A 13,983-nucleotide genomic window follows, 5' to 3' on the forward strand; every position below is an offset into this window, starting at 1 on the left:
TTGGTTTAAATTTGTAAGCATTTCAGCAATTACAGTTGTACTTTTAGGTCACACAAATGATACCCTGCATTAAAATATACATGTATACAAAGCAGCTGTATTTTATTAAGGGGCGTTATTCACTGATTAACCTCCAGTTGCTTTACAAGTGATGACGTCCTATGAAACAATGCATATATTCATTCTCATGCATCATTATTGTTGTACTCTACAAGAAAAATACCTGCATTGCAGTAGAAATCATCAGCTCTGTTTCTCATTAATATTATGTTTAAAAAGTGGCTAAAGCTAAACAGAGAGCATGAAAAATTTCAGATGAGGAAATATTTTAAAGTGGTCATTTTATCACCTTTACGCACTTGTCAAAAGATTACAGCAGTGCCATCTTCTGGGTATAATTCATTTTAGAAAAGTCTATGCATTATTAAATTCTATGTCTTTGAAAATGTACATTTTACATTTGTTTTTAATTTGTGTTTTTTTTTTTTTTTTTTTTTTTAGAAATACTAATGGTTAATGACCACAAACACCATTAACTTAAGTGAATAAAAGGCAATAATCAGCAATATGCGTTCACACACATGACTTTATCTGAAGGTTTCATTGATGCAACATGACACTGAGTTGTTAGAAAAGATATGTGTAGTGACGCCATTGTCTGATGACGCAAAAGAACCGATGAACCGGTTCATTGTAACAAACCGTCCGAAAGAACCGGTTCGTGGAAATGAATCGGACTTTCCATCAGCCCCCGCATGTAGGGAAGCGGCCCGCTTATAAAGCTGAAGCCCCGCCCATTCGGCATGAACCATTATAAAGAATAAATATCAGGTAAGTATGAACACAACAACCTCACACATAAAGATAAGTATACATCATCATAAACATATAGATATAAACATATAATATGATCATAATGTGAACATACACACATATTAACCACCTTCCTCATGTTCATTTCAATAAAAGTCCCCCTTTTCCCCCAGACACATAAACACTGGTGCAGAAATAGGACAGGAGTTTATCTCCTCCCTCTTGCTGTAGTCTCGGCGGACTGGACCCGGAAGACGGACGCGGACAATCTACAGCACAAACAAAGACAGACTATACAAATATACAGACACGTCAATAAAGATGTTCTGTTTTAAACTTATCTGGTGTGTGTAGTGTGATTATTGGGGATGTGGATCAGCAGGGAGAAGTAATGTGTGATAAAAACCTGTGTGTGTGTGTGTGTGTGTGTGTGTGTGTGTGTGTGTGTGTGTGTGTGTGTGTGTGAAATGGAGCTGTAGCGCAGACCCACGTGTGCAGTCTAGACAATGACTAAACTACTGCGTGTGTGGGGAGATGATGTGAAGTTAACTAGATGGGCGGAGTGTGAGTGCTGTCTTGTCTTCTGTCACACAAACTTCTATGGGAGGTCCAGATGACTTGTAATGAATAATGAAATAAGAAAAAGAGAATATAATATTATTGTGAATGAAGCAGCTTCACACAGATATAAACCAGTCAAGTTCATCTCACCAAATACTGTAATAAATAAAAGGGGTAGATCAGGGTGCCCAATACGTCCGGTCGATCTCAAAGGAAGTGCTGGTAGATCTCCATTAAAATAAAAATAGATGTTATGGATGATGTAGAGGGCAGCCACTCTGAGCTCCTGCTACACACTGACGTGAGATGGTTTAGTAGGGGTAAATTCCTGCAGAGATTTCGAGAGCTCTGTCCGGAGATAAGCGAGTTCCTTTTTGCATGATATTTTTACATGATATCCAGAGAATTTTTGTGAATTTTTTGAATAAAATATAAAGGTCTTTCACAGCCTACTTTGCTCATATTTATCAAGGGTGCCAATATTAGTGGAGGGCACTGTATATCATGTTTTTACTTGCAGTACCTTGTAGAGCCAGTAGGTTCAAACAGCACAGTCGAGCTCCAGATGTGCAGACTCTAATCTATGAAGATAAAGTTTTTGCAAATGGCAGCAGTGATACAGTTTAAGACTTCCTGCTTCATTGTGTAGTCTTATCTGAAAACTGTACACAACTGCACATTATCTCACGTCAGTCATTTCAGATCTGATTTACATTAAAAAATAACCATTTATATCTAGCAATGAATGTTGTGATTAATTGACGTTACTACACAAAGAGTTTATTTGTTCTTATTTGTTCGTCAGCAGATATGTGATTTTAAATGATTTTAATGCTTACACATTTTAAATGTTTAGCAGTTAAGACATGAAACATTATTGTGGTTTGGTTTATATTGTAGTTGAGCTGTGTGAGAAATGAGGAAATGCTGCCATTCAAATTCTCAGTAATGCCAAAATTAAAACAGTCACACCTGCATGTTCTCACTCTAGTTTCTGTGGCAAACACTAACAGCAAACATAATGTTAGATCTCACTGCAGCATACATTAAAGACCTAAACATGAATTAGTGATGGGGATTAATACATATAAAAGATCTAAACACACATTAACTATGGGGATTAATAAATATAAAAGATCTAAACACTTATTTATGGGATTAGTACATACAGTCCCCTCTGAAACTATTGGAACAGCAAGGCCAATTCATTTGTTTCTGCTGTACACCTGTAGACCTTTGGATTTCATATCAAAAGATGGATATGAGACAAGAGTTTAGAGTTTGTATTTCTTGGTATTTACATCTTGGTGTTAAACATCATAAAACATAGAACCTTTTGTATCAGACCAAACAACTTTTAGGTGAGCAAAAGTGTAGGAACAGATAAGTTGAAGTAAACTGAAGTAAATAACACTTAATGTTTGGTTGCATATCTCTTGCTTGCAATAACTTCATCAAGCCTGCAGCTCACTGACATCACCAAATTATTAATTCCTTCTTTTGTGTTGCTTTTCCAGACTTTTACCCGAGTACGTATCAGACTCTTTTCACTTTTTCCATTTAATTTGTTTTCATTTAAAACTTTTTTAGATTTCAATAGCATTTTATTTCTCAAGCCTATTTATTCAGTACCTGTCATCAGCATTACTCAGTACTTGTTCATCTCCAGAAAAACACCTCCTACTTTCACATGAAGCTTTACAGATTGTTATCTTATCATTTGCTCGAGCCATATCCCCCTGTAGATCTCGTCTGGTTTCCCACTGCAGCTAAGCAGGGGTGAGTTTGGCCATTACCTTCATGGAAGACTCTCTGGGGAAAACTAAGCTTGCTGCTGGAGCAGCAAAGAGAGCATGGGGTGCTCATTCTGTGGGGTGCTCAGTGTGGGTCCTAATGCACAGTCTTTGGGATAAGACATTAAACCAAGGTCCTATGGTCATTAAAATCCCAGAACACTTATTTTTCTGTATAACCCTGGTGTCCTGGTGAAATTCCCCCACTGGCCCCCATCATGGCCCCCTAATAATCTCCATCCCTGAATTGGCTACATCACTCTCCTCTCCACCGATATCTGGGTGTTCTGGGTGTTCTGGGTGTACTGGGTGTTCTGGCATACCCCCCCCCCCCCCCCCCCCCCCCCTACAATACAAAACGCTTTGAGTGCCTAGAAAAGCCTTACATTGATCTAAGGAATTATTGATATTATTATTATTATTATTATTATTATTATTATTATTATTATTATTATCCAAATATAATGGATGAAAATACACACAGATTTATTGGAAAAATCTAAATCTTAGAATCCCTTTCACTGATCACATCTAGGTTGCAGATTTAAGAACCCCATTTTGTGACTAGCAGAAGCCCTGCCTCCCAGCTTCATAGGAGGTTCTGACATCATGTCCAGTGAACTTTTCTGATCTTTATGGAATGCATCAAACCCAAAACCTGAAGTAAATCTGACCGAATAGAAAAGTTTCTTGATTTAGGAAAGACCTTGTTCTTTTAAAAGAGTTAGCTTGCTTATTCAATCAAACGAGATAAAAAGCTTTACAGAAAGGTCCACTGGATGTCTTGTTGAGATCAATCATGAACCTGAGTGAAGTAGCAGAGGAACTGTACAAGTTCAGGAGTTGAATAAAGTTATGTTCTGCAAATTGTTGTTATAATTTCTGGGTTCACCTGAAAAGAGCACATCAACTTTGACCAGAACGGAAGTCTTTCTCACTTTCTCTCTGTGTGTAAGAACACAGGAAGTGTAGTGTCTTTAACACAGACCACTGATCAGTCAGTCCTTCATCAGTGTGACAGGATGGAGCTCCGTCCACTCCGTGTGATGATCTGTGAGTAAATGTTTTCTTTGTGTCTTCAGTAGAGTGAGTGGCGGCTTAAAACAATATGTTCAGATGACGTCTAATGTCCTGTGTGATGAGGTTAACATGTGATTAGAACATTTTCGTAAGAGTCTCTGATATGATTGTTGGGTCAGTGTACATCCATATCAGTTGTGTGAGTTAGTTCATTTGAGTTGAGCCCTTGTGAGAAGTTTTATTATTATTTGGTTACTGAGGTTAAGGTAAGGGTTACATTTATATGTAGAATAGTGTTAGTTTGTTGCATTAATAATGATATCAGTGGGAGCGTACAGTACAGTCCCCTCTGAAACTATTGGAACGGCAAGGCCTATTCATTTGTTTCTGCTATACACCAAAGACATTTGGGTATGTGATCAAAAGATGGATTGAGACAAGAGTTTAGGATTTCAGCTTTTATTTCCTAGTATCTACCAATTGGGTGGTCTGAAAGAAATGTGCTATGTTCTATGTCGTTTAACATGTCTACATATAAATACCAGGAAACAGAAGCTGAAATTCTAACCTCTCTTCTCCTTTTCATCTTTTGATCTCAAACCCAAATGTCTTCAGTCTACAGGAATAACAATAACTTGGCCTGCTGTTCCAATGGTGTCAGAGGGGACTAAATATTTTTTATTTTCAGCATAGTTTATGTGGATTGCTGTTAATTGGGTGTGTCCTCACTGCAGCCTGTAGTGTAATGACATTAGATTAGATATACTACGTACTGGATGTTCTAACCTTACCACTAACCCCAACCCTAACCATAGATGGATAACAGTGATGTACTGTGTCTGTCGTTGGTGCATGCGTGTTACAACATGCAGTACGTAGTGGATAAAATCCAATGTGTCATTACTCTACAGACTGCAGTGAAGACCTTTTGGTTAATTTTAGTGCATATGTGTAGAATCTAAAATCTACCATCTTCAGTATGTGTGTGTTATTTTGGGTTGTAGAGTGTCTGAGGTGACGTGGAGTTTTTTCTGAGCGTGAATCAGATTTTGGTTCATGATATTTTTGTGGGCTTTTATCATGGATGAACATTTTCTGTTTCTTATAAGGTATGAAAGGGAGAGTACATGATCAGAGTGTTATGTTGTTACTTTTAAATAAATAAATAAAAGATAGTGTTGATAAGTTGTGCGTGAGTGTGTTTGTGTGGTAAGAACTGCGGCTGCATCCAAAAAGGCATACTGTGACAGGTCTACTGCATTAGATTCAGTACCTGCTGAATTAGATTCAGTACCTACTGTATTAGATTCAGTACATATTGCATTAGATTCAGTACCTGCTACATTAGATTCAGTACCTGCTACATTAGATTCAGTACCTATTGCATTAGATTCAGTACCTGCTACATTAGATTCAGTACCTGCTACGTTAGATTCAGTACCTACTGCTCTGTCGTTGATACAGTACAGTACTGATCAGTAGTAAGTGGTAAGCATGAATACAAACCAGACATACTACTCGGCACCGATCCTGACAGCTCGTCTGTGCCAGTCCCGTTGCATTATGGCATTATGGCAGAGGTTCTCAACCTTTTGTAACTAAACCCCCCCAAGCCTTCCCTATCATGTGGCATGCCCCCCATCCCCCCTCCATATTGTAGGGGACCAGGTATAATGATGATCTATATATATATATATATATATATACACACACACACACACATATATATATATATATATATATATATATATATATATATATATATATATATATATATATAAAATCTGTTTTTGATATATAGAGAGATAGATCAATAAATAGATAGATTTTTTTTTTTTTGCTTTTGTTTTTGTGCTTTTTTATTACTTTTCATAACTTTCATGATTTAAAAAAATAACTTTTATGACTTTTATAAAAGTATATAACGGACAGGTATTGAACATGAATGATATGAAATGTTTCTGAACACTATAACTACTTTGAACAGAGAACTAGACTGTAATAACATGGACTATTTTACATGTAACACATCTTGCATTACATTCGTCTTGCATTCTAAAAACATTCACATTGGGACGAATAGGGACGAAGGGCGCGTCTCCTTATCCATGACATTGTTAAATCTCCGTCTCTCACCCAGATTGCTAAATTTGTCTGGCCACTTGTGGTCCACATACTTGCTTTAGTTCTAGTCCAGTATGCGCCTGGGTCCCCGGCCCAAAACCGGCCCACACACTGCAAACCAACACACACAATTTCCTCCAGCACAGATCCGGCCCACACACTGCAAACCGACACACACAATTTCCTCAGGCCCAGATCCGGCCCAGACACTGCAAACCGACACACACAATTTCCTCAGGCCCAGATCCGGCCCACACACTATGAAGTGAATTATATTGTTTTATTTGGCCCGGGTCTGGCCCAGGCACTGTAAGACAGATCTGGCTGAGAGTCGGCTTGGTCCCCGGGCCAGATGTGGCCCAGAAACTGCTAAATGTACTTCATTTTAGTAGGGAAACTCAAATTCAACCATTTAATAAGATTAAGGGTTTTTATTAAACATTAACAAATACACTACAATCTGAACATTTATTAACAACACACTTTGAAAAACAACAAAATAACAAATAAATATATTTACAGTATATTTAAAGGCAAAAGCAAATTATCTCTCTCTCTCACACACACAAACACACACACACACACACACACACACACACACACACACACACACACACACACACACACACACACACTGCTACCAACACACGCACACAAAAATTCAACCACTTAAAAACATCAAGGACTTTTATAAACAATTAAAAATACAATATGAACAATATGAATTCATATAATATGAATGTAATATGAATATTCATTAACAAATAACAAAATAAGTTAAACAAATATATTTACTTTTTGTAAAGAAAAGACATATAGAGAACATACAGTTGTGATCAGAAGTTTACATACCCCTTGCTGAATCTGCAAAATCTTAATACTTTTAACAAAATAAGATTGATCATAAAAATCCCATGTTGTTGTTCATTTAGTCCTGTCATGAATAAGCTATTTCACATAACAGATGTTTACATATAGTCCACAAGACAATGGCTGAGCTTATGAAAATTACCCCGTTCAAAAGTTTACACACCCTTGATTCTTAATACTGTGTCGTTACCTGGATGATCCACGAGTGTTTTTATGTTTTGTGAGAGTTGTTCACGAGTCCCTTGTTTCTCCTGAGCAGTTAAACTGCCCCCTGTTCTTCAGAAAAATCCTCCAGGTCCTGCACATTCTTTGCTTTTCCAGCATCTTCTGCATATTTTAGCCCTTTCCAACACAGGCTATATGATGTTCAGATCTGTCTTTTCACACTGAGGACAACTGAGGGACTCATACACAACTATTACATAAGGTGCAAAACACTCACTGATGCTCGAGAAGGTGACACGATACATTAAGATTCAGGGGGGTGTAAACTTTTGAACAGGGTGATCAGTTTAAATTGTGTATTTATTTAAAGATCTTATTTTTTCCATTTAGTACTGCCCTTCAGACGCTAAATAAGATACTTAAACTGTGTGTGTTCATTAACCTGTGTGTGTTCATTAACATGTGTGTGTTCATTAACCTGTGTGTGTTCATTATCCTGTGTGTGTTCATTAAACTGTGTGTGTTCATTAACCTGTGTGTGTTCATTAACATGTGTGTGTTCATTAAACTGTGTGTGTTCATTAACATGTGTGTGTTCATTAACCTGTGTGTGTTCATTATACTGTGTGTGTTCATTAACCAGTGTGTGTTCATTAAACTGTGTGTGTTCATTAACCAGTGTGTGTTCATTAGCCTGTGTGTGTTCATTAGCCTGTGTGTGTTCATTAGCCTGTGTGTGTTCATTAACCTGTGTGTGTTCATTAGCCTGTGTGTGTTCATTAACCAGTGTGTGTTCATTAAACTGTGTGTGTTCATTAACCTGTGTGTGTTCATTAAACTGTGTTTGTTCATTAACCTGTGTGTGTTCATTAACCAGTGTGTGTTCATTAGCCTGTGTGTGTTCATTAGCCTGTGTGTGTTCATTAGCCTGTGTGTGTTCATTAACCTGTGTGTGTTCATTAACCTGTGTGTGTTCATTAACCAGTGTGTGTTCATTAAACTGTGTGTGTTCATTAACCTGTGTGTGTTCATTAACCTGTGTGTGTTCATTAAACTGTGTTTGTTCATTAACCTGTGTGTGTTCATTAACCAGTGTGTGTTCATTAGCCTGTGTGTGTTCATTAGCCTGTGTGTGTTCATTAGCCTGTGTGTGTTCATTAACCTGTGTGTGTTCATTAGCCTGTGTGTGTTCATTAACCTGTGTGTGTTCATTAGCCTGTGTGTGTTCATTAACCTGTGTGTGTTCATTAGCCTGTGTGTGTTCATTAACCTGTGTGTGTTCATTAACCTGTGTGTGTTCATTAGCCTGTGTGTGTTCATTAACCTGTGTGTGTTCATTAGCCTGTGTGTGTTCATTATCCTGTGTGTGTTCATTAACCTGTGTGTGTTCATTATCCTGTGTGTGTTCATTAACCTGTGTGTGTTCATTATCCTGTGTGTGTTCATTAACCTGTGTGTGTTCATTAACCTGTGTGTGTTCATTATCCTGTGTGTGTTCATTAGCCTGTGTGTGTTCATTAACCTGTGTGTGTTCATTAGCCTGTGTGTGTTCATTAACCAGTATGTGCTACTGAGCTCAGGTTTTTCCTGATATATGACACATCATCCTGCAGGCTGTATGTATTACACCACAGCTTTAGTGCACAGGAGCGCCTTTCTCATGTGAGACACAGAGAAGGAAGTGTGTAATCCAGTTTCAGATTAGCAGATGTGGATCAGATTAAACATGAGACAGTAATGAGCAGCATAGTGACCTGAGTGAAAATAGCTTTTTCTAAACTCCATTCATTATTGAAACAGGTCGATATATTGCATTTCTTATAGCTGAAGTGAAACTAAATATAGATTTGTTGCAGTATATGACATTGTTCTCATTTGTCTTCTTAAAGAAAAGAAACAAGTCAGCGTTACATCATATTCTCTGTTCCTCTTCCCTTTTTAGTGCTTATTTCACTTATCCGAGTCGGACAAGCTCAAGGTGATTTATACATATTTTATTGCCTATGTTGTGTACATGTTGGATTTGTATTAAGGTGGAGAAGATTGTTTGTACATTGTCATGCAGAATGTAAGTTGTTTACATTGACACTGTGTGTTTGCTTTTTGACTTTTTCACCAGTTCTGTCTGTGGAGCCGAATTCACCTCAAATATTCAGAGGAGAGACGGTTACACTCACATGTAGGATTTCAGGAGGAAATGGACCGTACTACTGGTACAAAGATCGTGTTAATGTTCACAGATCGGCTGAAAATTACTACACTATAAAAGTAGATCAGAGTCACAGATACAGATGTTACGGGTTTATTGATGGATGGTCAACGGCATGGAGTAATGAAGTGACTCTCTCAGTGATAGGTACATGTCTGATCTTACACTCCTGTAACATGCACTGATACACATAATCATTACAAAACACACTGATTAAATATCAGATGGTCAGAGAAGGGTGTGTTTGACTGATTTGATGTATTTGTTGTAACTGTACAGAGAGACCAAAAGCCGTTCTGACTCTGCAGCCTGATGGACAGATATTCAGTGGACAGGAAGTCACTTTCACATGTGAAATACGAGGACATGCAGACACTGAGTGGATGTACAACTGGAATAAAGATGACGTCCAAATATCCTCCTACACTGAGAGCAGGAAATATTCATTCACTGCTGTAGAGTCTCTCAGCGCTAAATACACCTGCAGCGGACGGAGAAGAAGCGACTCTCAGACCTCAGAGACCAGCAACACTGTTACACTCACTGTGTCAGGTGTGTGTGTGTGTGTGTGTGTGTGTGTGTGTGTGTGTGTGTGTGTGTGTGTGTGTGTGTGTGTGTGTTAATCTCTTCCTCACACCAATATTTATTAACTTCAGCATCACATCACTACATGCAGTGTGGATTAAAGTCACAAAAATTCAAATATTTCATATTGAAGGATGTTTTAAATAACAGTCAAACATAATGCAGTACATTTTGTCTGTACACTTTTTTTTGAATAAGAGAACAATGTACTCCACATTAAATCTACTCTCACAAAAACTAAATTACTTTCATAAGTACCACAAAATATTTTGATAGATATTCATGAATAATTTCACTATGACAGGAGTCTTTACAGTGTATCAGTAATAGTGTGTTTGTCTGTAGTAGTGATTAGTGTGTTAAACACTCTGAGAGCAGAACATGAACAGTTAACATCCTGAACTGTGTGTTTCATCTCCAACTGCAGAAAAACCTAAACCTAAACTCACACCAAGTCATGAAGGAGCTGTACTGAAAGGAAACCCAGTGACTCTGTCCTGTACACTGAAGCTGCAGTCTGCTGGATGGAAGTTTTACTGGATCAAACCCACACAGAGCACTGAGACTGAGACTGAAACAGACTACTACAACATCAGCTCCGTTAGAGACTCTGATGGGGGTCAGTACAGGTGCAGAGCTGGAAGAGGAAACCCAGTCTACTACACACACTACAGTGATGCACTCTGGGTAAATGTTACTGGTGAGTAAAAACAGGTTGCAAAACACTGCATCATCACTAATCACTTAAATATACAGCAGTTGTAGTATTAGAACTGTATATTATTGAAGTGTGTTTGTATTTGGGTTAATTATAAAACAAATATAAAATAACAAAATTAATAATAAAATTATGTTTCTGTAGAGAGTCCTAAAGCTGTGGTGACCATAAAGCCTGATAAACATGTGTTCAGAGGAGAGACTGTGACTCTCAGATGTGAAATACAGGGAGGAGGAGACACTGAGTGGACATACAGCTGGTATAAGAAAGATAACACACTCTACCCATACCGTAGAACACAGGAGTTCAGCTTCAGCTCAGTTAGAAATGATGACAGTGCTGAATACACCTGCAGAGGGAGGAGAAGTGACTCTCAGAGATCAGAGATCAGTGATGCTGTTACACTGACTGTATCAGGTGAGTGTGTGAATTTGTTTTATCTTATCATTAATTATATATAACGAGATTACCACTCTGTATGATTTTATTTATTTATTTTTACATTTGTTGTCCATCAGATGCAGCAGAGGCAGTAGTGAGTGTGTCTCCACTGCGCTGGCTGACTGAAGGAGACTCAGTGACTCTAAGCTGTGAGGTTAAACACTCCTCTACAGGCTGGACATTCAGCTGGTACACAGAGGTTCCCTCCAGAGACAGTCAGGGTTCCCTCAGGTACAGTACAGCGCTCCTCTCAGACAGCAGCAGAGGATCTGGAGGCTCCTACACTCTCAGTCCTGTTACTGTGAATCACACAGGAGTTTATATGTGCAGAGCAGAGAGAGGAGAACCAGTCTTTCACACACGGGACAGTAACCTACAGCCACTGTGGATCACTGGTGAGGAAATAAATCAACAATAGAGTTGAGTTGGAGTGTAGCAGATGTACATTTATTAATATTAAGTGTTGTATCTGTGCTAATGTGTTGTATAATAACTGTTTATATTTAAACTCCTTAGTGAGGAATGTGTAAAGCAGCTGAATAAGCACCTGATAGTAGATTTTTATTCGGATTTCATTGTCTAATCAGAGCAAGTATTAGTCCTGTGGTAATTTTAATGTTACACATGTTTACTAAACTGTACACTGAAATTAACATCATAATAAAATAAAAATACATGTTAATTTTCAGAATAAGAGCTGAATTATAATGTGTGTGTTTCAGGTGAATCTCCTCCAGTGTCTCTGATCATCAATCCCAGCAGAACTCAACACTTTACTGCTGACTCTCTCTCACTGAACTGTGAGGACCAGAGTGACTCTACTGCATGGACAGTGAGAGGATACACACACAGTGAGACAGTGTATGATTGTTCATCAGTTTCAGGATCTACATGTAACATCAGCTCCCTCTCTCCATCACACACTGGAGTTTACTGGTGTCAGTCTGAATCTGGAGGACGCAGTAATCCTGTCAACATCACAGTGCACCGTGAGTCTTCAATGTTCTCATCAGTAACAGATGTACAATATACAGGAATAAAGATAACACTTTTATAATCTACTGAATTGGTGAAAATAAATGATAATATTGTTATAAAGAAACTGAGTGCAGTGTCTAGGGTGACACAGATTTGATGTTTTTATTCAGTCGATTCTAACAAAAGACCAACAGATAGTGCTGTGTTCAGGGCTGCAGAGATCTGAGACACAGAGGATTATACACACATCTGCACACAAAGATCAGACTCAGAGGAGAAAAAAGAGGGAAAAAGATTACAGAGAGATGAGACTTTTTGGATGTCAGTATCACCTTTATCACTAGCATAAAGGCAAATATAACTGCCCTAATGTTCAATTAAATGTAAGTGGTTAAAGAAACATTAAGTTACAGACAACTTTTCAGACTCATATCTTCACATGAAACTTAAATGTATGAGCTGTAAATGTATGCTTTATATATGATTAATTATAATTTATTATTAGTATGATTATAATTATTTTATTATCCATGGTATTTTTCCCTCCTGTTCTATCAGATGGAAAAGCTCCACTGTCGGTACTGAAGCTCCTCAGCAGTGCAGTAGCGGCCTCTCCGTATGTGCTGGTGACCATCATTCTGGCAGTGAAATGTTACAGAGCTCGAAGTAAGACCTCACAGTGTTCATTAGACATAAAATTAAACCCTGACATTTAATAAGAGGCTAATTTGAAGTGTTCATGAGTGTGTATTTTACAGCTGACCCTGATGAGGACAACAGACCGTACAGAGTGATAGAAGCTGAAGCGTCTGTCTGAGTCTCAGGTGTTTACATTATTTTATCATCTAGCTTTTATATAACAGCAGCTCCCCGTGCAACAGAGAACACTGCATTTAGCCCATGGAGCTGTAACGTGATGAACGAACGACTCTGACCCGAAGACTCAAGAGCTGAACTAATCATTTCTGTTTCCGGGGAACAGATGTGAGAAATGCGACGTGACAAAAGAAAGAATGACTCGGATCGGGAGGTGAGGTGAACTAACAGACTGTATAGCCTGAAGACCTAATGCTAAGCTATTAATTAATCATTTCTCTTTCTCATAATTTGGCCTTGGCTGCAATAGCCTATATTTTATTTTTTATTCTAAATGTGATCAACGTTTGCGTAAGTACTAGATGTGTTGGTGAATTTAACATGTATCATTTTAATTATATTCTGCTGAAATGAAAGAAATGACTTGAAAAAAGATTTGTTCATTTTGCTGAACGAGATTCAAAGATCTGAGTCAAATATGGTCCGAACTTCCCATCACTACTGCTCCCTGCAGAGCCAAATAGATGGAGCTGGACGTCTAGCTCCACCTCTCTTGATCTAGTCTAGTAATCTATGGATCTAGTCTAGTTCCACCTCTATGGATGTAGTCTAGTTCCACCTCTATGGCTCATTTCGCCACCTACTGGCTGTTAACGTCAATGCAAGCCCTTCATTAGATCAAACTTACCTAATGAGGAAAAAATGTTGATTGTTAATGCACGAAGGTTAGGTCAAAGTGACCATGAGACTTGCATGGAACTGGAGATGCTGGCATAGCTAATACTGTCTTATCTTTCTTTAACATTTTTCATGATTTCATGATTTTTCTGCACTGTTTCTGTGACAAACTGCATGACCAGACTACCTTCTTTTTTCCCCACTGTATTAAG

General features: G+C 38.1%; 1 protein-coding gene across 1 annotated transcript; it reads left to right on the forward strand.

Annotated features, from left to right (window-relative positions):
- Nucleotides 1-4,189: 4,189 nt before the first annotated feature.
- LOC128632967 (Fc receptor-like protein 5) lies at nt 4,190-10,855 on the forward strand. The gene is made up of 5 exons (XM_053681313.1): nt 4,190-4,220; nt 9,289-9,324; nt 9,412-9,702; nt 9,835-10,107; nt 10,568-10,855. The coding sequence occupies exons 1-5, from the start codon at nt 4,190-4,192 to the stop codon at nt 10,846-10,848; spliced, it is 912 nt and encodes a 303-aa protein (XP_053537288.1). The 3' UTR covers nt 10,849-10,855.
- Nucleotides 10,856-13,983: the final 3,128 nt, after the last annotated feature.

Source organism: Ictalurus punctatus, chromosome 7, assembly GCF_001660625.3.
Source record: "Ictalurus punctatus breed USDA103 chromosome 7, Coco_2.0, whole genome shotgun sequence".
Classification (NCBI taxonomy): domain Eukaryota; kingdom Metazoa; phylum Chordata; class Actinopteri; order Siluriformes; family Ictaluridae; genus Ictalurus; species Ictalurus punctatus.

What these genes read in the sequence shown, in the direction of transcription:
- LOC128632967 (XM_053681313.1), top strand. Translation starts at nt 4,190, where the DNA reads ATGGAGCTCCGTCCACTCCGTGTGATGATCT. An exon ending in TCCACTCCGTGTGATGATCT is followed by an intron (nt 4,221 to 9,288) that starts GTGAGTAAATGT and finishes TTCCCTTTTTAG; the next exon opens with TGCTTATTTCACTTATCCGA. An exon ending in AGTGACTCTCTCAGTGATAG is followed by an intron (nt 9,703 to 9,834) that starts GTACATGTCTGA and finishes GTAACTGTACAG; the next exon opens with AGAGACCAAAAGCCGTTCTG.